Here is a 25666-nt window from a genome sequence, read left to right as displayed (position 1 = left end):
ACTTAAGATCAGCTCCCATGTGAGCTTCCCATCTGGAGTGCTTGAAAACTTGTCTCTTAGCAGTGTACTGGAGTGAAGGTACACAGATTTGCATAAATAAAATTAATGAGTAACTTTTAACCTGATGCTTGCTCTGAGCCAGATCAAGTTGTTTAATGTTCAGTGAATTTTAAGCCCTGTGCTTTTCCTGTTTGTGCTTGGATTGGATGTTGAGCAGCAAGGAGAAATGGCCTTGTGTCAGAGGTTGGCATCAGATCCTCTCCCGATCCGGAGCACTGTGGGATGTTGTGGCACTGAGTGAGATCCCTGCTGTTGGAAACACCCAACAGCTCTTGCTCTAAAGCAGTTAGGCATGGTGTCCCCCCAGGGTGTCCTGGGAGTCACCCCAGCAGCTGGCAGCCACCAGCAGCACGTGGAAAATCTCTGCTGGATTTCTGCAGCCTCCTTGTCTGCACTGGGTTGCATCCATTCCAGGCATGACAGATGCCTGACTTCTGTGTCTGGGGAGAGTTCCCTTTATGAAGGAGGAAGTCTGGTGTCTCTGTGGCCAGGTGGCACTGGGTGGTCAGAAGGAACTGTGTGTGCTTGTGAGCAGGAGTCCAGCCCTTGGCACTAACATCCTCCTTCCCTTCCTCCATGTATCATCCTTCCCCGCATATTGCATCCAGCAAAGGGCTGGCTGCTTGTAGGAGAAGATGAGGACCTTTCATTGCTCTGGGAGGCTCAGAGAGCTTTTTTAAGTCTTACAGTTTATTTCTGAGACTGCAGAAACATGTTGTACTAAAGGCAGTATGAGAGCCAGTATTGAATGGAGGAGTTATGAAAAACGTCTGGTGCCTCCTTTTCTGCTTTAGGGAGTAACTTCTGTTTTTGTTGGAATTATCTGTCTAGATCTCTCAAAGTCCCACATACATAAAATGTCTTAAATACCAGAGGGTGGAAAGCTGCCTGCTTCAAGGAGTGGGGGTGTGATTCAGATCCATGATGGATCCATCCACTTGTCATCTGCAAGACCTGCTGCCAGACTTGGTTCTGAAATGCTGACTGTAGGAAGTGAGTGATGTTTTTGGGAGCAGGAGCTGGGTAGTGCTTTCCAGGCTTTACACCTGGTTTTCTGGTGGTGAAGAAAGCAGGCTAAAAACGCCGGGCGGAGGTGATAAAATGCATTAAAGTGGCCTTTGTCTTCTTGGCCTTTCAGAACCCCAGTAAGCGTTACATGTGTTTCAAGCATGGTATTTTCCTCCCTCCAGCAACTATGTAGACCTGTGTTTCAGACCAATTCATTCCATGCCCATAGCAACACTGATCTATCACTGGGGTGCTGTCAGGGTATGTAAATGGGGAAGAAAAAGGGAATTCTTTGGCTGTGATGTACACGCACCGTGGAGCTGCCAGACGGGTGGCATGCTCTTTTTGGGTGTTTACAGCTGGAGGTGGTGCTAGGCTTTGCCAGTCCTCCATCCCACCAAAAGTGGGGATTGCCCATCAGAGAGGCACCTGATTGTTCCTGCAAAGTGTTCTCCATGCTGGATCCTTAAGTGGAGGCCGTAATCTTGGGTTTGGGTAGGAGGTACTGCTGAACCTGCTTTTCTTTCCTAAGCATCTGGGGGGATGCTGAGGGAAGAAAATAGCAAGGAGGTTTCAAATGCAGGCTTTCTCAGGAAGGTTGCAGTAATGTTTCCTGTTCTTCTAAATAGGTATGTGAAACTTTGAGGGTGGAAGAGTGTCCTAAGCTCTTTAAATGTCTTTGAATATGTCTAGGCACCTACTTTCGTGCTGTGCATTTGTATTGCCTATGATTTATAAAATTGAATTGTATTTAGGCAAGGTTGCTTCCCTGGCAATATTTTTGTGGACTTAATGACAGATATATTTGAAATGCTGATACAGGGGCATAGTGTTCCCAGACAAATGTGTTTGAAAAACAGGGCAGCACTTGCTGTTGCTAAAGTTCAGCCACACCAAGAGCTCCCTGTGTGAGGAGGTGACTTGATGTGCTTTGGCAAAAGATATTTGACATCTGCTACTGCAGGTACTCTGACTTTTGAGAAGCTGGCTGCTGCTTCAACAACAAATGACACCCAGGATCATGGGGTACATTGATTCCTGTGTATCTGCTGCCTTGGCTGCTCTGCTGCAGCCTGACACTGAGCTTGGACTTGGGCTTTCTCAACAACTTGAGTTATACCTGGCTTTCCTCTGGTTGTTTCAGTCTTAGTTTAACCAGTGCAAATGGTGATGTGAGATAGAAATGGTATCAATTAAGCTTTCCAATTGCTGTGGTTATGGAGACTAAAACCAAGTGGTTTTGATTGTGGAAAAACATGGGGTTTTTTTTCCTGCCTCCTTTCTTATCAGAGACAAAATAATTAACTCTAATTTTGAAGTTTCCATTTGTCCTGCATGCCTCAAGTTCCTTGCATAGAAAGGATTGATTTTTGATACTTTGCTTTTTGCTGGATAAATAATTGAACTGCTTGTTACATGATTGTTTTTATAATTTCTCTGGTAGTTATTTCCTTTGCTGGGTTCTAGAGGATGTCCTTTCTAGCGCTCTCTTAGTTGCCTCTAATTGCCTGTCTCTCAAGTCCTGCCTTTTTTTCACCACCTGATACTTTTTGATAAACGGTCTTCACAGCTGTAGGTGTCATTGCATTATAAAATATGGATTTCTTAATGAAAACCAATTTATTTTAAATGTAACACAGGAAGTGTTTTGCTTAACATAGCGTAGTTTGACTAGGGCTTTCTGAAGTCAATGGCAAGAACTGGCACTTTGCTTCTTTCTTCCAGTGAAGTCGGTGTGGCAGAACACTGCTGTTTGTTGAGTGCCAGCCCTGCCATCCCCAACAGGGATGAACTCTGGGTATGTAGAGAAAAATAAATCTTGGTAGCTCTACTGGACTGAAAACCAGCATTGGTAGATCCAGACTTGAGCAAGTTTCTTTCACTTAGTGAAAGATTAGGTCTTAGGTTAAATTGAATTAGAGTCTTTGAGCAAGTCATAAAGAGTTACTGCATCGTCCTTGAGTCATAAATATGTCCCCACCTGCAAAGGGCTGGTGTCAGATGTATTATCAGGAAGGGTAGTGTCTGTAGCTGGCACACAGGGAATTTTATTGTCTTGGGGCCAAGGAACACCAGTTATGTCTTAGCACGCAGCGATATTTGCAGAGGCGTTAGTGTTGACCTGCCACACACTGTTAATTTCAAATAAAGAAGCATTCCCCTTTCATTTAGAAGGATGAACGTCATAGAGGAACATATGCTTGGGTGGGGAATGATGTGAAGGTGTAATGTTCCATGTAAAGTAAGAAGCCACAAATGAGCAAGTGCATCCTGGTCTTTAGAGCTGGGCAGGATAGGGGGATTTTTGCTGTTGGCTTGAGCAAAATGGCTGTGATAAAGCTGACTAATGAGGAAATCCTCACTTGTAAAGCCCTGACACTGGGGCTCTGGGTGTGGAAGAAATAGCAGCATTTTCAGGAGCTGCTGCTGTTCAAGCATGTACTTTTCTCCCACTGAAGGTGGAACTGGCAGTTTCTGGCAGAAAAGATTTGTTGCTAAGAGGCATCTCCAGGTGTCTTGCTGAGTGAGACAGACCCCCATGGGCATGTGCCCATCAGGAAATGGCTTCTGTGATGGGCTGTACTGAGAGCTGCCATGGTGGCCACCTGGCAACTGCATCCAAGTGGGAGCATGCTGCAGGAGAGCAGAAATGGCCCGGGGCATGGAGACACCCCGGGCAGATGGGGTCTCTTTCCTGTCCATTGCTGTTAACAAGGAATATTCAGCAGTGTCTGTCTGTCTGTCTGTGGGGTAGGAAGGGGGGTTCTGTAAGGGAGAAGTTCTGGTCCTGCCAGCTGAGGGCTTGGTCCTGCTGTGGAGTCCATAAACATGCTGTCCTTCTGGGTGAGTAACCCAGCAAAGACAGTGCTAAGCATGGTCCACTACATTCACTCTTTATTTGGCTCAGTGTATTTCATAACTGGAATCCATATTATCAGCCACTAAAAGCACCCTCTATAGCAAGACTAAAAGGTAAACCTCTAATTAGATGAAGTGCTGATAAACCTGATATCCTGGATTTATGTGGCATCCTGTGACTCAGAAAGCAATTTTAACTTGTAAATATTTTTAATATTATTTAGAATACTTTCATGGTAAAATTCAAATATATATATATACACCATGGTTAAGGTACTAGATCCATATAAAATACTTAGTATATAATGATTATATGTAGAAAAACTGCTGCCTTTTAATGAGGGCTGAAGGGGAAGCAGAGTGCTGCTAGGCACAGCCTCCCTCCAAAACCAACATGGCATGTAGAAAAGAGCAAGAACAAAGGGCTGACACAGTCAGAAATAAGGGCTTCTGACTATATTAAATCCTAATGTTTGTTGACATGTACAACTGAAATGAAACACATGCTTAAACTTACCCCTGTGCCTCCCCCCAGAATCTGCCTCCCCTGTTCTCTTGGGAAGATTTTTTTCAGCTGTGACAGCAGCATATTTTCAGTGGCACATGCAGAGGTTTTTAATGCAGGCAGGACTGACTGAATGATTTATTTATTATAATTGACCTGTATAGCTCCTCAATGTGTCACCTGAAATTTAACCATGTTTCTCATGTAAATTGCTTTTTTTTCCCCCCTCAAATCTCTATGTAAAGTTTCCTCATTCTCCCCTTTCTGTTTTGTTCTGTTTGGTGGCATTGAAAATGCCTAAATGTATGGTTTAACAGATGTTTTATTTTCACAGCACAGTGATATTTTGGAAAGAAACCAAGAATTGCTAGAAGCAAGCCTTCCCTGCTTATATATTTACAAAATCATGATAGACACAGTTGAATTAACAGGCTGGGCTAAATCAGATATCAGAGAGATCTGAAACTTGGCTCCAGAGGGACAGTTAGCTTGGAAAATGTTTTATCACCTTTCATCTGATGTATCCAGCATGTGGAAAGTGTAGCTTCTTCATTTACAAAATGGCATAAGCATAGTTTGTTTATTGCTATTAAGGGTCTTGAGAATTTTTTTTTCCTCAGGACAGGAATAGGAAATTTTAAGAGCAGATACAGTTTAGAGGTTACTTTTTGAGTCCACATTTTTTCTCATCTTAGGTTTCCTTGTGTTATTTTGGACAGAAGAATTCAAGCCATACATTTCCATGTTTTCTTTTCCACACACATGGGAACTCATTCACCCTCTGGTACCAGCCACTGCTCTTTTTCACAGATGCTTTACAGTGGGTGTTGGGTGGAGGAAAGGGTTAATATTGAGAATGTATCAAAAAAAGAATAAAAAGGTGTAGTTAAGTATAAAATCTTCATATAGGGCAGCATAAAAACATTCAAAAATACATCAGCAAAAGTTGGGAACAAAGCTTTCCTACTTTGTGGGCAGGCACTGCATAATTGTGGGTGCAGATGGATATGCATAAATGAAGGGAATCTGGAAAGAAATGTAAATGCTCTGAATTTAAATATTAAGTACTTATCACATTATCAAAAAAAAAAATTGAGGAACAACTTGCTAAAGTAAAAAGCTTTTTTGCATCCATCAGAGAGAAGAAAACTGCAGCTGAATGATGCTGATGTATGCATGGCAGGACCAAGGAGAAGCCTGGTAAACCAGGTGGATGTGATTCCTGCATATCCTGCAATCCCCAGGGGTTACATCTCTCAAGTCATGATTTAAATTAAATTAAAGATGTGATTTGACATGGTTATGTTTGAGAGACCTCTGGTAGGATCCATTGCTTCAGACCAGTAAACATAATAAAAATGACACCTGTAGAATATGTAAGAACTAATGAAGAAGGCTCATCATATGTTTGCAGAAGGGTCACATTTCAACTCTGTCTATGTATTTCCTCTTGCCTCATTTTCAGAAGGTTGTGAACATGGAGGGAGGGATATCTTGAATTTTCAAGGTTTTGGTGAGATTGCTCACCAGGAGCCTCAGTAAAAGCCACCCTAAGCTGTCGTGGGATGAGAGGGTTCCTCTCATCCCACGACCTAAACTGTCATGGATTAGTGGCTGCCTAGCAGGTAGGAAAGCAAGAGGTCAGGTTCCACAACATCACAGAAGGCCCTGAGGGATTTTCTGGGATCCCCACTCTTGAATCCTGATAATGGATCTGCAGAGGAGAGGAGGAAGGGCTGAGTTCTGAGCTTGGCTGTCGTTGTCCCCAGAGGGACTGCTGGAACCTGGGGAAAGCCTGAGCAGCTGCAGAGGGTTCTGGTGGTCCTGGGTGACTGGGCAGCACAGGGGCAAAGGAAGCTTCTGCTAGCAGGGGTAAGATAATGCTCTTTCAGGTGTATTCATTCCTGCCCTGCACCGGGGGCAGCTTGCAAAAGCACCTGAAGTCATTGCAGACTGTGCAGAGGTCAGGGCTCAGAAGTGGTCAGGAGAGGAAATAAAGGAAGTTTCACAAGGAGAACAAAAGAACAAATCAGCCCCGTTGTTGTGTTGCTGCTGGACCATGTGGCGAGAGCGTGTTCAGCAGGGGTGGCCGGTGTGCCTGCCTCGGGGGACGGTCACGCCCTGCTGATGTGCTGGGAGGCTGGCCAAGAGCGTCTGAAGTGTGGAGAGGGTGCTGTCCAAGGAGGAGTTGGAGCAAGTGCGACAGAGCCTGGAAAAGCAGAGAGAGGAGGGGCTGTCTGCGCACGGTGTGCAGCTGCAGAGTTCATTGCCTCGGGCTGTTAGGGAAATGTGAGTGGTTTCAAGAGCAAATTAAACAAATGTGCCGAGGATGGGCATTGGTACAGCTGATGACACAATTTTGGGGAAGCTGTGTGCATTTCCTGGAAGAAACATATTTCTACCTTTGTCCATGCTCCTGTGCTTTGTCTGTGTACCGGCTGTTGGGCGCAATAGGAGACAGGTACGGGCTGTTTGAGATGAGGATACTTGTTAGCAATTTTAGGGTAAATCTGCTTTGGGGTGTGGAAATCAGGATTGCTGGATGTTCTGTGCTGTGGCATTGCTGGCTGCAGCTCCCTGGGCACACAGCAGTCTCTGGGACACCAGAGGAGCAGGATTTTCACACTCCTGTACTTTGCTGGTTAAGACCTGAGACCAGTGAGATAATTGGACAGTAAAGGTTAAGTATTAGAATGTGTGGGCAAAATGTAATTCCCTGACTGCCTTGAAGATATCATGTCCCTCACTTGTTCTCTGCACAGGATTAATTTATCCTCAGAGGACTTGCTGTGTGGGCTTAACATGCCAGCCAGTGCTGTACCCTACAGCTGTGTCAGGTTCTGGGTTTCAGGGTGACACCTCTTTGTTTAAGCCTCAGCTGTGTCAGGTTCTGGGTTTCAGGGTGACACCTCTTTGTTTAAGTCTCAGCTGTGTCAGGTTCTGGGTTTCAGGGTGACACCTCTTTGTTTAAGTCTCAGCTGTGTCAGGTTCTGGGTTTCAGGGTGACACCTCTTTGTTTAAGTCTCAGCTGTGTCAGGTTCTGGCTTTCAGGGTGACATCTCTTTGTTTAAGTCTCAGCTGTGTCAGGTTCTGGGTTTCAAGGAGGCAGCTATTTGTTTAATTTGTTTTATTTGTATTTTTTTAGGTTTGGGGGATTTTTTTTGGTCCTTTCTTTCCTTGTAGTCATAACTGACACCCTGTGTTTTGTGTATGTGGCAAGCATCCAACACCTTTGGAAAGGTACCTTTTTGCTGACCACCGCCAGATAGAAATGCACACAAGTAGCCACTTGTGGGCTATCCTACTTTGCCAGGTAGAGCAGATTGCTTTTCTTCTCCACAACAGAGCTTTGGTGTCAGAATGCTTGAGAGGGACCCCATCTTAGGGCACTGCTTGTGCAAATAAAAGACAATCTGTCATGTGAAGTAGTAATAATAATTAAGCTGAATTGCAAAGTATCCATGGGGAACAGAAGGTATCTTGAAATGTTGTGGCTCTGCTAAAACATGTTTACAGAGCCTACTTTGCCAGCTTAAAAATCAAAGCAAACTAACTGTTCACATTGCAGCAGCATGTACAGTCAAAGGTGGGGATAATTTGTGCAGAAGATGAATTTTCCAGGTGCCCTTGAGTGGCCTGGAAAGGAGAGGAGTTGTTGTGACTTGCTGGGCATCCTGAGCTGTGCACCACCACAAGGAGTGTCTCAGCAGGAACTTGCAGAGAGCTGTAAAGTTGTTTCAGTGCAATGAACCTGCCACCCTTCTAGATCATTCAAGTGTGAGAAGCAAAAGCTGATGGTTACTGAGATGTGCCTGCTATCCCCTCCACCTGGAAACCCCTCAGGAGACATTTTTGAAGTCAAAAGCAGGGCAGAGTCCTTCAGGACCTGGAGCAAGGAGCTCTGCTCTGCAGGGTGGAAGGCTGCTGGGCGCCCCCAGCAGGGCTGGGGCTCTGTTCCCCCCGCACAGAAGGTCTTAGTTGGGTTTTCTGGAAGCCAGATCCTTGCCTCTTGTAAAGGGATCTGGTGTGGATAAAGTCAGGCTGGGGGCTGTGTGAAGCAGCATGCTCAGAGGGAGGTGTCTCAGAGTTTGGTGCTAAGCTGACACTGAACAGCTCTGTTTTGGTGTTCTCTGGATTTGGAAAGCATTGCTGTGTGTGTGGTTTGCCAGCAGAGCCCTGACAGTGTGGAGGCTGACTCAGCACTGCTTTCCCCATCAGCACATGGCCATGGCTTTGCAGTCAGCTGCCTTCACGTGGTGCTTTTTGCTCTCCCTGGCACCGGGCAGGCCCCGAGTGAGTTGTCCCTGCAGGGTCCCAGCTGCAGAGGGGATGGCAGGAGGCGGCAGGGAGAGGCTGAGAGCCCACAGCAGGAGAGGAACCACGAACGGCGTGGAGAGCCTTACTCCTTGCAGAACAGAGCACAGGAGTGCCCTGCATCCCCTCCTGGTGACCCACCTCTTCAGCCTGCTGTACCTCTCCTGGTTCAAAAAGACTTCAGTGTGCCTTTCTAGTGCATTTGTATTTAAGGAAATGAAAATTTATACAGTCTGTCAAGGTAGGGCAAATAATTTCAATAAAAGCTGGAGCTACTTGTGTTTCTTGGATCTTTTTGTTGTTGTTTAAGAACTGGAACACACCAATATATGGTTTTTCATTGTGGAGTGCTTTGTAAAAATAAAGTTAAAATATAAGTTTTAAGCATTAGGATGCTTTAATAATTTAGTATTTAGTCTTGTAAAGGATAGCACTTGTAATTTAGCTCCTGTGGCATTGTATTGACTCAGACTTCCTGTAAAAGCAAGCTACTTTCTTGATTTCTCAGCTGATACTGTAAAATCTCCCTTTCCCTTGCTGCATTTCCTTGGCAGAGTGAAACTGTAAAGTCTAAAACACATTCATCTATTTTGTGAAGACTTATGGATTAAGATATGGTTATTAAAGCAGCTTTCCATGCGTCTTGTTCCAAAAGAGCAGGGAGTCTTCTCTGCAGGAGTGCCTGAATTACTCAAGGGTAGGCGGTAAGATATTTCCCTGGGAAAAGTTAGCTTTTTCTTTTCCCCTGTTCATTGTGTTAAGCACCACCATCAGGTTATTTCCTTCACTGTATTTTGGGTGTATCCAGTGCTCAGGGTGGGTCTGGTTGCTCTGGTGGGAGCAGAGAGCAGGCAGCCTGTGACCTGGTGTCTGCTCTACTTCAGACAAAGAAGGAAGATGCTCATTTTGAGTGGGCATTTAGGCATTTAAAATGCCTATGTGGCGTTAATGTGTTTGCTGCTGTCCTTCCAGGCCTTGGTAACAGCTTCTTGGTAACAACCTTGTCACTCTCTACAACTTCCTGAAGGGTGGCTGTGCTCAGGTGGGATTTGGTCTCTTTCTCCAGGCAGCAACTGACAGAACCAGAGGTCACAGTCTCAAGCTGTGCCAAGGGGAATTTAGGTTAGATATTAGGAACAAGTTTTTCATGCATAGGGTGATAAAGTATTATCCCTGTCTGCCCAGGGGGGTGGTGGAGTCACCATCCCTGGATGTGTTTAAAAACAGACTGGATGTGGCACTGGGTGCCAGGGTTGAGTTGAGGTGTCAGGGAACAGGTTGGATTCGATGATCTTGAAGGTCTGTTCCAACCTTGTGATTCTTTGGGACCAGAGGGCTTATCTGAGGCAATACTTGCTCATCCCTAGAACTTTGAGGTTTTTTCTTAATAGGTTTTCTTTTTCTTTTTCTTTTCTTTTATTTTTTTCAGGTATTTCTTGAACTCTTCAGCACATCACAGAACTCTTGTTTTGGGATATCCTGCTTAAGCCTGTGGAGGAAAATCTGTCAATAGCCAAAAATGACTTGAGTTGGAGAGCTGCTGCTTTATCCCCAGGTAGTGTTTATAGCTCAGTAACCTTTCAGCAGTCCAGCGTGGCAGTGTTTGCTTTCACCAGGTTACTCAGGAAGGAAGTTGCTGCTTGTGCCCCTCTGGGAACGGCAGTGATCTGCACGTGGTAGTCTCCTGAGGACACCTGCAATCTCCATACTGTTCCCATGCTTTTGGACACATCTGGAGCAGCCATGTAGGAAAATGAGCAGCTGCTGTCCTTTCTTCTGTGGTCCTGAGTGCTGCTTATGAGGGGTTGATGCATCAGTGTATATTTTATACACCAGCCCCCCATAAATCAGCTTAGTTTGAGCTGCTTTTTGGGCAGTCCTCCTACTGGATTCCCACTTTTATGACATGATGGGAGCTGGAGGTATCTGCTGTGAGGCAGTGCAAACGAGGACAAGCAGTGCTGTACAACAGCATCTGGCTTTGCTTTCTCCAGAGGTAGCTTACCTGGAGTAATGTTCATCCAAGTGCATTTATGAGCCCAAACATGCCCCAAACCTTACTGGGGCTTAATTGGCTTCCAGCAGGTTTTCAGTGAGGTTTGATGTTGAGAGTGCACTCAGCCCACTGCTGACTTGCAGCAGTTCCCTGGAAAGTCACCAAAGTACCAGGCTGGTGAAGCTCCTAGGGCTCATGAACTCAGAGGGGTTTTTTTTGGTTTGTTTTTTTGTTTTTTTTCTTTCCAGTTCTATGCTTTATAATGTCCTTCATTAGTGTTAAAGCCTGGGGTCAAGTAAAAACTCACTTCTCCTGGAAGTGCCTTTATTGGCATTTGGATGTTGACTGTCAGGGATGGGAGATGAAGCAAAGCAATGTGGAGACTTAGCTTGCTTGCTGGTGTGATACTGGCAGTGTTAAATTTGGCTGTCATTTGTGGAAGGGAGTAGAAAAAAGGTTTGAGTGGCAGTGGCCTCAGGTCACCATTACATAGCATGTGATGGCTGATACCAGCTCAGGTCTTTCTCTTTGGTGTTTGAGGTGGTAGACTTTGAAATGAGATCTTTGAACAGCCTGAAATTTTAGAATTACCCTGATGTTGTCTCTCTCCCCTCCCCCTGCAGACAGATCTCCATGATTTTACCTGTGCATGTGCCTGCAGCCCTGACTGAGCCGTTTCCTTTTCCCAGGGCCAGCTTCCAGTGTCCCATCTGGATGCACCGTGCACTATGGTTCACATCAATGTGTTGAAAAAGTTCATGTGTGTTCTTGTGGTGGTCCTGGTAGCACTGACAGTTTGCCTGTGGAGAGAAACAAGAAGAAACTACTATGATCCTTTGAAGACCAGGAATGATGATTTGCAGGGGCACAGGAGTTTGGAGAAGTGGAACACTGTTAAATCACAAGGCCTTTTCCATGAAGCAGCCAGTGAACTGGGGCAGGTATCCAAAATGTGGCTTGGTACCCAAAACAAAGTAAAAGGCAGCACCTCTGAAACAGCTGAAAAGTCCAAGAAAGCAGCCTTTGGGAAGGTATGGGATAAGGACAGCTCATCCAGAAATCTCATACCCAGGCTGCAGAAGGTCAGGAAAAACTACCTGGCCATGAACAAGTACAATGTGACTTACAATGGGAAGAGGAATGCTAAGCTCAGCCCAGAGAAGTTGCTGTGCCAGCTGCGGGACAGAGTAAATGTGACCATGATCCAAGGGTCGGATGGTCCTTTTGGTACCTCTGAGTGGCAGCAATACCTGCCAGGGAAGAGCCTCAGTGAAGCAGTGGGACACCTGGGTCGCTGTGCTGTTGTGTCTTCAGCAGGGTCTCTGAAATCGTCTCGCTTGGGACAAGAGATAGGTTGGTATCTTTCAGTTTGCATGAAGTCAAATACCATTGTTTAACTTGGGCTAAGTAGAAGTAACCTGCTGTCATGTTCTTACTGACAAGTCCCTTGTGATCAAAAGGTGTTTGAAACAAGTGGAAATGTTAAACTTCTAAGTCAGTAAATATTTTAATCTAGCTGGAGATGGGAGTAATAGGTAGCTCTATTCTAGCAAGTCCTTTTGGTTTTCATGATCCTGTGGGCATCACTGGAGGGTCACATGAATATTGAATACAAGAGAGCAGCCTTGGTTCCTCGGGTGTTTGTTTCTTGAGAGGGCTTGGGGTGAGTTGTGTAATGCTTATTGCACAGTCAGAAAAAAATTCATACAGGAAGACATTTTCAGAGAAGAAATTAAAGAAAATGGTGAAGGGGAAAAAACCCTTCTGGACATAGCCCTGAGCAGTCTGTGTTGAGCTGAGGGCTGGGCACAGACAATCTTCAGAGGTCCCTTCCAGCCTCAGTGATTCTGTAATTCTTGCTCAAGGCTTTCCAAAAGTGATAATGCCTCATTCTGAGCCATAAGGCAGCTGGCTGAATTTGAGCCCAGAAGACCATCAAAAGACTTTACAGGGATTTATCTCTTTGTCCAAAGTTTGGTGATGCTTTGCAGTCTCATCTGACCATATTTACCTGATGTTAATGCATTAATTATTAACTGCCCACGCTTTGGTCTTTTACTGTGAATTATAAAGAAGTATGTTTTGATGCCAAAGTGTTTTGTGTCTTTACAAAAGCAGCATGCTGGGCAGACCAACTCCACAGTCTTCAACTCAGGATTTTGTACCAGGCAAAAAATTCTTCAGAGCCTGCAGCTCCCTTAGCTTGCTTCATTTTTTGGTGTGTGGAGCTCAGTTAGGTTCATGTTTTGCTGAATTGTAGCTTCATAGAAGGAGAAGTTTTAAAGTCTGGGAGTTTTCTCTCAAGTGGAAATTATTTGCAGGCTTTGGTGTATTCATCAGTTGTCTGTTGGATCAGTTCCCTTTGGCCTGCACTAAGCTGCAAATAGCCTTCATTTTCTGAAGCAGGTAGATGGATAGATTTTAATGCATTATTCATGGACAACTTTGGCAAAGCCTTCAGAATCATAGTCCCTTGTGGGATAGAGTGTTGAGTTCTGGTACTTGCTCAGAAGTTTTCCCCCCAAACTCCTCTGTGTCCACAGGCAGATAAGCAGGAGCTAGAGTGAGGTTGAGCAGTTGGAAGTGTGTTAAAATGCTATGAAATATGCAGTGAAGAACAGCATTGCCTCCTGGCACAAATTGCAGGTGGGAGTTGGTTGATGTAATTGATTCTGCCTCTTAGGAGTGTTTGAAGTGAGATGGGTCAAGACTTGGGAAAGCAGTTCTTCCTTTTCCTTCAAGTACCTGTCTCAGGTTGTTTGGGTGCCTCTTGGAGTTCAGAGCTAAAGGTTTGCTCAGAAGTGACCTCCTGTTGAACAGCCTCCCCAGCTCAGCTGGCTTATGCCCAGGGCTGTCTGTGTTAGGCTCCAGCATTACTGCCAGTGCTTGTTCCTCTGGAAGGAGACCCTCACAGGAGTGGGAGGTGATGTTCTGGAGTGTTGGAATGCAGTCCCTGCACCTCTGCATTGGGTATGGGAGCAGCCATGTGGGATGGGCTGTGCTTTGGCACAGATGTCAGACAGGCAAAGCCCTTCCATTGTTCCCACTGCCCCTCTCTGAGCCCTCCCCACGCTGAAGCACTGGTTTGTTCCAGATCACAAGGAATGGATGCTGGGGAGGTCACTGTGTAGTGTGCCTGAGGCAAATGCCATTAACCCCTGCTGGTGTCCCTGCCCTGTGTTTCTTGTGCCTGGGTCACCAACTTTCACCCTTCTGCTCAAGCGGTTAACTCTGCTGGTGCTTCTGCAGAGTTTGAGCACTTGCAACCTTGAGCTAGGCAGGGTGAGTATTAAGGATTCAGGAGCATTCAGTGTATTTCTGTACTGGTTTTCCTACTTTTTCCATGTAGGAAATGTTGTGGTGTTGTTGGAGGAAGTTGTCACAAAGGTACTAAATCTTACAAGTTTAAAATGAAGTATTTGTGTAAATGAGCACAATGGATTGCTGAGTTGTTACTCCATGAAATATTTGTTCTATGTAATCATGTTAAGATATCAAATGAGCAATTAGGGAAAGTAAGGGAGGCTGGCAGAGCAGCACAGGGTTGTAAACAAGCACCTTTTACTGGGTTCTTGGTATTACTGAGGGTTATAAATTGCCACTGAAAAATCTGATGTGAGAGATACCGAGTATAGCACAACCACCTGGAGACAGAGCCAGCTACTCTGCCTGAGCAGTCACTAAACATCCTTTTAATGTGCAAACTTGGGGCAATTGAATGCTTGGTGTCTGGCTGAAGTTCCATATGGGGAAATCATAACCCTGTATTGCAGTAGTGCAAGGCAGGATGTGGAGCTAAGAGTCTGTAGTGGAAACCGCAGAGCCGCTTCTCAGCATGGAGACACTTTTTTCAGAAACATCACCTTTCTTGGTTTTGGATGGTGTTTTGGAAGGGCTCTTAAGAAGCTACACTTCTCCAGGAGAATAAAATTGAAAAATCAGTCTTTGCTGCCAGGGATTACTGATCCGCCAGCATTGCGTGTTAAAACACTCCCATTTTCAAGAAAATTATCTCAAAAAGACCCAGTTCTGGAGCAGGTTGGTCCTTCTGCCCTGGAACTTGGCAATTCCCACAGACCCTCCTGCAGGTGCTGTGTGTTGCAGTCATGTGGCCTCAGTGTGAATGCAGGAAAGATCACTCTGCTCCTCTAACTCAGCCCCTCTGATCACAGGGAATGTTTCTTACCCCAATGCAACCACAAGGCAGGGAGGAGCCAAGGTGACAAGCACACCCTGTGTGTCACAGCAGCAGCCTGACTCCAGGGGTCACAGTGGCCTGGCTGGCTGTACCAAGGCAGAGGAGGGTGCTGGAGGAGTGCTGTGCTGTCTTAAGAGGTGATGCCAGCAGAGAAAAATGCTGTGAATCCCAAGGCATGCAAGAAGCTGTGTCTGTTGAAGGCACAGCAGTGGGTTTATTTCTGTGGGAGGCATGTTGGCAGGCTGAGGTCAGCTTGGCTTTCCTCTGTGGTTGGTGTGCTGGTTTCTGGAGCTGGTCAACCTCCAGGCTGGGAGAGAGGATGCTGGCTTGCTACTAGTTCTTAGTTTCTTAGTTTGCAGCCAGCCATGTGGTAAATTAATTGTGTATTGGTCTATGTCCTGGTAAAGTGTTTGGCAGGAGGAAGAGGGAAGAGCAAATGCTAGGGTTGTGCTCTCAACCTGGCAGTTGGTTGTAGTTTTAGAGAGCAGATTTTAAAAAGTGTATCGATCATGAAGTTTGAGCCACACCTTCCTCCAAAGAGGCTGACTTGCTACTTCTAGATGTTAGGTTGAAAGCCAGGGATTAGCCAGATTGTATTAGAAGTGCAGGTGAGTAATGTCACTTGTTTGTGGTATCACTCAAACCCAGTTGTTGGCTCACAGGTTTTCCCTCTGTTTGGCTTTCAGACAGCCACGACGCCGTCTTGCGGTTCAATGGGGCTCCTGTCAGGGGCTTCCAAGATGATGTGGGGCAAAAGACAACAATTCGTCTTGTGAATTCCCAGGTAGGTCTGAGGAGTGTGCACCAAGCATGGCAGAGCTGTGTAGCTGCACTGTCTGGGAGCTGGGAAGAACAGGGCTGTTCATCTGATTTCTCCTGTCCTTAGCACATGGCTGTAGGGTGGGAATGTCTCTCCTTGGAATGGGGACAGTTGGTAAATCTGAGGTGACTTCAACGACACTGGCATGCACTTGCAAACTTGCAGTAGCCTGCTTGTGATTTATAGCAGGCACAAAGTAATCTGGGTTTTGTCTTTGCTCAGAGGCTCTGTGTAGGCACAGGAAGGCCAGCTCCATGCTGCTGCTGTGCCTTTGGAGTGAGAGGCAGGAACAGCTCAGCCAGGTCAGCAAGGAGAGTGTGCCAAGAGATGACTTGTGCCTGCCCCAGAGATGGGTATGAAGAACGTTGATGTGGCTTTTAATAAAAGAACAGTGTTTCTGTACTGCCCAGCAGTGCTGCAGACTCTGTAGGTAACACATTAGCCAGGGCTGCTACATGGCTGAGGACACGTAACAAAAGATCCACATTTAAAGCTGCAGCCTCTGCACAGCCAGGAGAGGGATGGGCTCTGGTGGGTCCAGGACCTCATTGCAGAGCATGGCAAAAAGTGCCTTTAATGCAAGGCCTTGCTCATAGAGCTAAATCTTCCCTGCCTCTGAGGGCTCCATGTAGGTATCAAGGTGTCCCTTTGCTGATTCCCTTTGGGTGAACTCTCCAGGGTTAGAACCATGTGCCGCAGTGCATTAGCAGAGTCAGTCTGCCACTGTCCAGCAATAGAGTGAGAGTCTTGCTCTTGTAGGCACATCTCGGAGTGTTTGCACCTTTCCACCTTTTACCCTTCATCGTTGTCCCTGCTGGGGGGAGAAATGTTCAAGTGTAGACAAACAGAAAAAAGGGGAATTCACAGTAGGATGTGCTGGTGAGAGAATGGAGGAGGACTGAACAGGCCAGGAGTCATTTGGTTAAAAGACCTGGTGCAGCACTGCAGCATTGAGTACAAGCATCTTCTCACCTCACCAGAGGAGGAGGAGGTTGTAGGCACATGAAGGCTGAGAAACTGAGTGAAGGAGAGATGAGTGGCTGAAGTGTAGCTTTTGTAAGCCTGAACCAAAAAGGCAGTTTCTTTTCCTTACCCCAAAGCTAAGATTAGTAGGCCTGGAGTTTTCTCACCTGCCCCTGTGAGGAGTGCATGGATGCTGCCGTGTAATGGGGTTTGAAGTTTCACAAAACAGCAACAGGAGCTTGACCATCCTCTTCAAAGTCAAGAAGACACAGAGCTAATGTGTAACCAGTTTGCCTCCTTCATTTTGTGTGTCTTTTAAAGGATATTCTTGCTTCTTGTGTGAGTGCTGTTGCTACCTCTTTCAGCTCTTGAGTCACTCTTCACTTGCTGCCATGCTCTTTGCTGTTGCTTGCTGCATCTTGTTCCCTGCATTAAACCCCCAGTCAGAAGGGTGACAGTTTGTCCTTTCTGAACCAGTCTGGTTTGAGCAGACAGATCTGGCTGCTGACTTCTGTGTCCTGTTTGACATTTTTCTCTTTTTTTATCTTTCCTGTCTCTGTGTATTTTTCTGATGTCAGATAGGTGTTATCACTTAAGCAAACTTTCTCTGGAGGATGTGCTCATGGCCAAGCTTACAGTGACATGAAGAGAAAATATGTGCATGACCTATGTGCTATCAGTGTTATCTGCTCAGGGAGGAGGGTAACTGTGTGGTTGTACAGCTGTGATGTGACTCTCCATGTGGATTCTCCTACTTTGGACCAAGTGGAGTTACAGCCATGTCATTATAGTGCTTCTGTTCTCCATGCAGATCAGCCTGCAGTCATGGGTGATGTTCCCTCTGAATGGAGGCAGCAGCTGAGGAAACTTCAGTTACAGGGAGAGCAATATTGCTGCAGTTTTTGGAGGCTGAAGTTGACTCAAAAGGCAGCATTGATCTGGCTGCTGACCAGGGAAAAAAATGCTTTCCATGTGTGTAGAGCAGGAGTTTCTCATCTGGGGTTTCTGGAGTGAGCAGCTCTGACTGCAGTCTGTTCACTTCAGAGACCACTGGACTGGAAGCCTGGTTTTCTTACGTGTTTTTATTTGCACTTTGAATGGTTCAGTGCTGTTCTAGTCTTGTTGACATCAATTAAACCTTCTTGTTAGTGGGGTGGCCTGATCACATTCTCCTTTTAGCTTGCTGCAGGTGCTGTGCCTTATCTTGCCTTGCCCAGAGCTCTTAAAGGCATCAGGTACGGGACAAGCTGTAATTTGTTCTTGTTCTGGGCTGGCTTTTCTTATGTTATAACTGAGAAAAGGAATGGGTTTGGGGCTTGGCTGCTTGCATTTTGGCTCTTACTGCTGATCAATCCTCAGTCTGCTGCCAAAGTGAAGGAAATGGCATCTCCTGAATCTGATCTGTCAAAGCTGGTCTGTATTGAGTAATATCCCTTTGGCACAAATGGCCAGTGGCCCTAAGTTTCTTAATAACTATTTTAAGATACTTTTCTGTAATTTGTTGGCCAGCCTCTAGGACATACATGGGGCAGATGGTTTTAACAGTAGTGTGTGGAGTATCTTGTACATCTGTGTGCATAGAGAAAGATTAATGGATTGGTACTGACAGGAAGACAAGAAATTTGGGACCTCCAGATTTGAGGATATGCTTGTAGGCCCACAAGCTTGGTAGTTGTTCTAAATAAAGAATTTATTTAATGTTGCCTCATTTATTTTCTCAGGCCTTGACTGGTTCATCAGTACTGCTGCTTTTTAATGGCATGTTTTCCTGCAGTCTGACACAAGGCATTGATTTGCCTTGGGAAAGCAGTCATATCTTGCAAAAACAAGGGCTGAAGTGCATGTGACGATGTGCCAATGTTGTGCTGGAGGACACAGCTCCTTTCTGCACAGCTGACCAAGGTCCAGAGTACCTCCTTCCTCCCAGCCCTTGTTTCCAGTTCTCCTGGGCTGGCTTCTTGCTGTCACAGAGAACACTCTCTGCTTTGGCTGCCTTTGCTGTTATTGGCACTAACAGTCTGCAGGGAGGAAGAGAAGGGAGATAGAGCCATCAGTGGAATGGAGGAAGGCTGTGGTGGGAAAGGAGAGCATGTTTAGATTGCAGGACGTTGACTGCTGGTAGCAGGAAAGAAGGAAATCATTGTGATATGGGCAATAAATGTACTAAGAGGATAGGGACTGTATTAAGAAGATACTGTTACACAGTGAACTGGCTAAAGAAGAAATCAGAAAACCAATAGATCACTTAACTAATTAGGATCAAAAATCTAGGGAAGACAAGTCAGTCATGTAGTGATTCATTTAAATGAATTTTACTACTTAGAAAGAATCAATCTCTATTAAACAACAAATGGACACTGAGGGTAAATGAGGAGCCAGATTCCTTCAGCAGACAGGTTAAGTGAGTGATAGCTAGCAGGCATTGCCAAGAGCCAGCTCCAGTGTGTGGGAGGACACAGCAAGCAGTGGCTGTGGAGGGGCTCCCCTCCTGGTTTCTTGTCCCTTTGCTTTTGTGCCTGTGCTTGTCCCTTGTCCCTATGCTTTTGTGTCACAGCTCTCTCGGGGTTTGTGTGCTTCTTCCAACTCGCATGGCTATGGAGACAATGACATGAAAATAAAGTGCACGTGCTCCTCGCCATATCCCTGCCCCTTTGCAGTGCTCCATCCCACTCGTGCCCAGCCGAGGGGATGGCTGGAGCCGGCTACTGTGCCCCTTTTTGCCCCTGGTGTACACCACAGGCTGCAGGCAGATAGACCTGCAGCACTGCACACTCCCGCTGTCAGTGACCTAGATATTTTAGCTGCTGTAAGGAAATTAAACCAGGCAGTGCACGTGGTCAAGGCCAAGGCCTAATCCCATAGAGTTAAGAACAGATGTGAGGAAACTTTTTCATTTTGGAATAATTCCCATCTGGGCTGGCTACATCATCCTTGTACTCCGGTTATTGGGGACAGCCATGCAGGCAGGCAGCTGCTGAGGCAGCCAGGATGCTCAAGGGCTAATTGGCTAGCTCATAATTAGATCTGTGGAGAAAATCAGGATAAATGGATGTTGATTTTTTATGATTATGATTTATGATTACAGTGTTAACGAGCTGTGCCTGTACAAGTTATGGCTTTGGGTGGGTGGGGAGGACAGGAGATTAGTTGTTTGATTAGGATTGTTTTCTTTCTGCTGCAAACCTGGGTTATCCTTGGGTGTCCCAAGCAGTGGTGGTTATGTCCAGAGTACAGAGAGAACTCTGTTGGAAGCTTTTCTTCTCATTGCTGCTCTCAGGAGATTCCAACCTCCCCTGCCTGAGCTATCCCCTCCCTGCTCTACAGAGGTGACAGGGGGCTTGGCATGAGGCAGGATTGGCTGGGGATGCTGTAGTCTCTCATCTCTTGCACTGATGGTCTCGGCAGCTGAGCACTGGCTGCCAGGGTTCCTGTTGCTGAAGAGAAACCACCCACGTGCAGGCCTGTTTTGGGGGTTAAATGGAGGTTCTTGATAAAGCCAAGAGTGTATTTGCACTGGGCTCTGCTGGGACTGTCCTGGTGACCGCTGGCAGCAGCTGCTGTTCCTCCTGCTTCTGGTGTTGTAGTGATGGGATCCTCACACAGGCTGGGTCACTCTGCACCTCCTGTCCCTAGTGTGTTACTGGAGATGGATGGAAAACCTTGGAAAGCATTATGGCAGCTTCTCTTGTGACTCTCCACAAAGTCCTTTGCTGCTAGGCAGGACTGGCTTGGGTGTTGGAAGGGCATTGCAGGGGCTGTGTCCTTGCTGCACACAGCAGGCCACGCTCAGTAACCAGCAGGGGGGTGGCTCTGGCTGCTTTCAGGTGTGCTTTGTTGCTTGGCTGCCTGCTCATTCCGATAGTATACTGCATATCATTGTATCTGTTGTTGTTTTCCAAGCTTGTAACTGTTGAAGAGCAGCAGTTCCTGAGGGAACCATTATATAACACTGGAATCTTAATTGTCTGGGATCCAGCACCATATCATGCAGAAATTAGTGAGGTAAGGCCGAGTTTTTTGTAAATAAAATCAAATTCACGTGCTTTGGAGTGCTTCTGTTAAACCACTTCCTCCTAATGTGGACAATCACTCATTCCAAGGCCTTTCTTGTTTGCCTTTTTGTTTTATGGATATATCTGTGTGTACTTCTGTGAGTATCCCATGCATGAGTGCTCCTAAGAAAACACTTGCCTGCTTCTGATCCCTGTGAAGGGCCTCAGGCCAAGGATAATGGGTCACCACCTTTACTTTCCTGTGGGCTGATGGCACAGAGAGGAGGTCACTGCTGGCTGTAGCAGTTGTCTCATTATAGGATGATTTCCTCTCTCTGACAGCTAATCTCAGATTTGCTGATGGTTGATGCTTGGATATTTCAAGCAGCAGTCAGCCATGGGATATACTTGATGCATTATGAATGGATTGGGAACCCCTCTGAAGGTCTCTGTCAGCTTTCACTTCTGATTTTGAGTACAAAAAAGCGTTTTTTGATATGTGATGAGCTCTGTAGGCTCACAATGAAAGCAGGTAGGAGTGAATAGTCCATTCTTTATTTTTATTTTAAATTCTGGCTGTAACTGAGAGGTCTTTGCCTTCCTTTCTTTGGACTGCATTTCCTACTTTCTCACTGATATTGATTTCTGTGCCTGGTCCCACAGCTCCAAGAGGCAGAAGGGGCTTTGGACAGCATGTTTAAGAGTCAGTAAAACCAGGATGGGCTATTTATAACATGGGGGAAAAAAATCTCAAAATGACTTTAGGAAAAACGTAAACAATCCCTAGTTTTTACTGAAAGGGGAAATTTAAGGATGCAAATCAGCTAAGCCTGGTTCAGGAAGCTGAGCTGGGAACACTTGCCTGCAGAATATTCTGCTTGGTATTGCAATGTGGAGAATGATCTGGGTCTGGAACATTTAAGGCAGAGTTCTCAGCATCGTCTGCTGTTGGGGAGAGCAAAATGAAATTACAAAATTGAATTATCATTCAATGGTCCTTCATTGAGATTTGGGGTTTTCCTGCTCTGTTTACTGAGTCAGCTCACCACAGTGACCCAAGGGGACAGTGAGTGAGGGTGTGTAGCAGGATCTTCTTCCCCAGCAGCTTCACTCATCCTTGTTTCCTGTTGGTTACATTAGAATGGGCCAGAAATAAATAATCTGGCCTCCTGTTTCTGTTTTGCAGTGGTACAGAAAACCAGATTACAACTTTTTTGAAAGCTATAAGGCGTATCGTAGAACACATCCAGAGCAGCCCTTCTATATCCTGAATCCCAAAATGCAGTGGCAACTCTGGGATATTCTGCAGGAGAATTCCCTGGAGCATATTCAGCCTAATCCACCATCATCAGGAATGCTTGGTAAGATAATTGCCCTCTAAACTTCTGGTTCAGTTTGCAGGCAGGAACTCTCCAAGATGCCTTTTTTTCCAAAGACAACTACAAATTAATGGTGCTTATCAGAGTTGTTTTTACAGTGTTTGTCCTGTGCCAAAATTTAAGCTTCCTGTCTTCAGAGCAGCAGCTCAGTTGTGTTACAGTAAGTGGTTTGCAGCACCCCTCTGAAACAGCAGTCACAAACATGGCCTAGTTCCAGGTGGAAATAGGAGAGCAGACTGCAACACTGGGATGGTCTCTAGGATTTGTAGCTTCTAGTGCTAGAGCACTTCCCACAGGGTGCAAGAGGAAGGATGTGTCTCCTGCAGGCTCAGATCTGGTCAGGCAAATAAATCTGATTACTGTAAATGAATTCTAAGGGTGTGCCTGTTTCTTTTCTATATATTATTTATATATAAATATGTGTGTGTATTCAACAACTTACTGGGGCTCTGTGGAAGGTCAGACTGAATAGTTGCCCTGAAAAGGTGATATGCTCTCCTCAGCAAAGGAACTCCTTTTTACATTCTGTTGTTGCAAAAGTTTTCCTGCTTAGTGGAGAGCAGTTCTCATAACCAGCTGAATGAAAAGGAGTGAACCTCTGGGGAAGCTGCCATGTATTTGAAATCCCAGCAAAGATGTAGAGCCTTGTTTGTCACAGACTGTCCAACTGCTGTGCGTCCTCCCTTTGTCTGCTCCCACCTCTGCTCCATCATTGCTAGGGCAGAGGCACTTTCTGTCTCTGTGTAAACAGAGTTGCTTCATGTTTCTGCCAGGCCCAGCACCTATTAAATCATTGCATCATTGCCTGGATATGTGTAGAGCAGCTGTGTAACAGCACAGTCAATGACTTCAGCAGCAGAATTGTTAACTGGAGTTATGGGCTTCAAGGCACACACGTCAAACAGCAATTCCTCCGGGGCTTAACTTTGGGCCAAGTCCCCTTGCTTTTTGTTTTGTAAAACAAATCATCTTGCCAAATTCAAGGGCATAGATGAGTTCCAGTTTCCACCTCTGTGTTCCCTGGAAGGGCCTGAGTGTGATCAAAATTTTTCATCTGAAAAGATGGATGAAAACATGTTTAAAATATACTTTAGGTTCTTTTAATGTCTTACAGTTCCTCATGGTCCCTGATGTCTCAGATACTGCATGAATTTTCTGTGATGTTGCACACTGATTCAGTTTCTCTGGTATATTGTTGCTATTTCTTGCACTTTGAAGAAAAGTAGCTGGTAACTATGGCTTCCATCTGATCTGGCTGTGCCCAGCACCGCCTGGTGTGAAGTCCTCGGGTGAGGAGACACAGGAGGGCAGCACTGCTCTGCTCCGGGGAGCCTCAAGAGCAGAGGCTGCTCAGTCTCCCTGAGCATCTCCCAGCACAGGCCCTTCCGTGTCCCCTGCACTCACGAGAGGCTGCTGGGACAAATGTGAAGGTCTCATCTCTGCTTATCCAGGCAGGTTTGAGATGGGCTGTTCGGGTCAGCTAATTGCAGTGCACGCTTGGCAGACACCCAAGTTTCCATGAAGGTCACAGATAATGGTAGTACTCTTAAAAATTGTCCTTTTGGCATGGCTGTCAGTGTAAACAGCCTGCTGAAATCACATTGATTTTACACTTGGCAAGGGAGAGCTTCAGAAAAGAGCCCTGCCTGGCCAGACTTGTTCTCTGCCCCTCTGCTCTGAACGTTGATAACAGAAACCCTTCCCCTTGGAGCTGCCTGCTCCTCACTGGCTGCCTGTCCCTCTGGAATGTTCAGTGCTGTCTCTGGTGTGACTGGGGGTGTCTGCTCTCTGTCCCCGGCAGGCATCGTGCTCATGATGACGCTGTGTGACCAAGTGGACGTGTACGAATTCCTGCCTTCCAAGCGGCAGACAGACATCTGCCACTACTACCAGAAGTTCCACGACCACGCCTGCACCATGGGAGCTTACCACCCCCTCCTGTTTGAGAAGAACTTGGTGAAGCACATGAACCAGGGCACGGATGAGGACATCTACACTCACGGCAAAGTCACCCTGCCTGGCTTCCGAAAAGTGCATTGCTGACAGATTGGTTTTACTGTGTTTCGTTTTCCTTGACTTTCAAAGCACTTTTTAAATCAGGGTTGTCAGATTTGTTAGGTCTAAGCACTGGTGTGTTTTGACAGCTCTTCCATGTAGCAAGGCTTGCTCTTAGGACTTTGTTGACCAACTCTGAGCTGTAAGGCTCACTGTGGTACAGCCGCTGACCTGCATGAGTCACTGCAATAAATGGACTCCCAGTGGAGCCAGGCTCTTGCAGCATGTGGATACCTCTGGCTTCATCTCAGCCGATGACGGGGTAGGGGAGGCACAGGAGAGGCTTTCGAAGCAGAGATTGCACAAGTCAGGATCATACAATGAACATAGTTCAGTTTGCTTCAAAGGGGTTGTGACTGCCAAAATCCTGGGCCATTGGGAAACATGAAAAATCGTTTAAAATTTGTTCCTGTAGTCAAGGGCTCTTCAGAGTAGGGATGATTTCTGGAAATGCTGTCAAGCTGTGTAATGATAAGTGCAAATTCTAGTCCAAAATATTTGATTTTATAAACAGTCTGTGAACTTCCTTCCAAATTGTAAGACTTCTGAAACAACTCAGGTGACATTTTTGGCAAAGGAAAAGGAAAGCAATTCATAATTCAGTGAATCTTGCAAGACTTTTTAATCTTCTTACTTTTTTTTAAATAATTTAAAATAAATTTTAGTAATCATTTACTTTTCCAGTACAGTGCTGGGCTTGGTACAGAAGAACCCTTATTATCAGAAAGGTTTTTGGAAGCTGCTCCAAGGCACAAATGGGAGAACACACTGGGGGTCGGTGCCTTTTTCCATCTCTCTGCTGCTCTACCTTTGCAATTGTTGAATTACTTGCTGTACCCATTAACACAAACACCACAGAGCTGCTGCTAGATGAGTTCCAGCCCTCTGCAAGCCAACAGAGGGGATCTCTCAACTGCTGTGTGCTTTTCTGCATAGGTGGGGAGCAGGTTTGCTACCTCCATGCTTCAGGAGAGGTGGGGGAGGGAGAGCGTGCTCTGCTTCTCATGCTGAAACACAGGCAGAGCTGAGAAAGGCAGCTGCTTCTGCTCCAGGGGCTCTGTGGCAGCAAGGTAGAAGGGGTAGCTCTGCAATCTCAGTTTGTTGGTGAGATCATCTTCCCTGTCTTCTGTACTTGTGTTTCATCAGGTCTGTAAAGAAGGCTTTCTCCTGTTTTGAATAAATCCTGTGAAGTCGTTGGCCTGGTTTTGGTGAATGGTAAATGTCTTGTCCCATTGCCCTGGGGATTTGTACCAGCCTTGTGCCACTGTGGGCACAGCTGCTCCCTGCTCGTTCAGGGAGCCCTCAGCTCGTGCCCTGCTGCTCCTCCAGCTCGGGGCTGCCTTTCTGCACACCCATCTCTTGGGATGGATTGGATCTGTCAGTGTTCACAAATTACATACAGCTAAAAAGGTCCAGGTCCTCGCACCACTGCTCAGGAGCACCACGTTCCACTAGGACAGGAATGCAAGGGCGGCAGCTTGGAAAGCATTCCTTTTCACTGCCGGGGGAGGAGGCAG

The 25666-nt window shown here is 46.1% G+C and overlaps 1 protein-coding gene across 4 annotated transcripts in view; it reads left to right on the top strand.

Annotated features, from left to right (window-relative positions):
- The window catches only part of ST6GAL1 (ST6 beta-galactoside alpha-2,6-sialyltransferase 1), a 44002-nt gene extending 18651 nt beyond the window's left edge, over positions 1-25351 (top strand). For 3 of the 4 annotated variants that reach the window (XM_068201330.1, XM_068201333.1, XM_068201331.1), the window contains 6 exons: positions 10176-10301; positions 11432-12095; positions 15627-15724; positions 20624-20725; positions 21902-22076; positions 23896-25351. In XM_068201330.1, the coding sequence (XP_068057431.1) occupies positions 11471-12095; positions 15627-15724; positions 20624-20725; positions 21902-22076; positions 23896-24137 (1242 nt within the window). In that variant the 5' untranslated portion in view covers positions 10176-10301; positions 11432-11470 and the 3' untranslated portion in view covers positions 24138-25351. Of the gene's footprint in view, positions 1-6740; positions 6894-10175; positions 10302-11431; positions 12096-15626; positions 15725-20623; positions 20726-21901; positions 22077-23895 lie in introns of those variants that run through there. The other variant, XM_068201332.1, reaches the window with a different exon arrangement.
- The last annotated feature ends 315 nt before the right edge of the window (positions 25352-25666 follow it).

The sequence above is a fragment of the Anomalospiza imberbis genome, chromosome 10, assembly GCF_031753505.1.
Source record: "Anomalospiza imberbis isolate Cuckoo-Finch-1a 21T00152 chromosome 10, ASM3175350v1, whole genome shotgun sequence".
In the NCBI taxonomy this organism is placed as follows: Eukaryota; Metazoa; Chordata; class Aves; order Passeriformes; family Viduidae; genus Anomalospiza; species Anomalospiza imberbis.
Note: the sequence above shows the minus strand (reverse complement) of the source record. Positions and strands in the feature narration are given on the sequence as shown.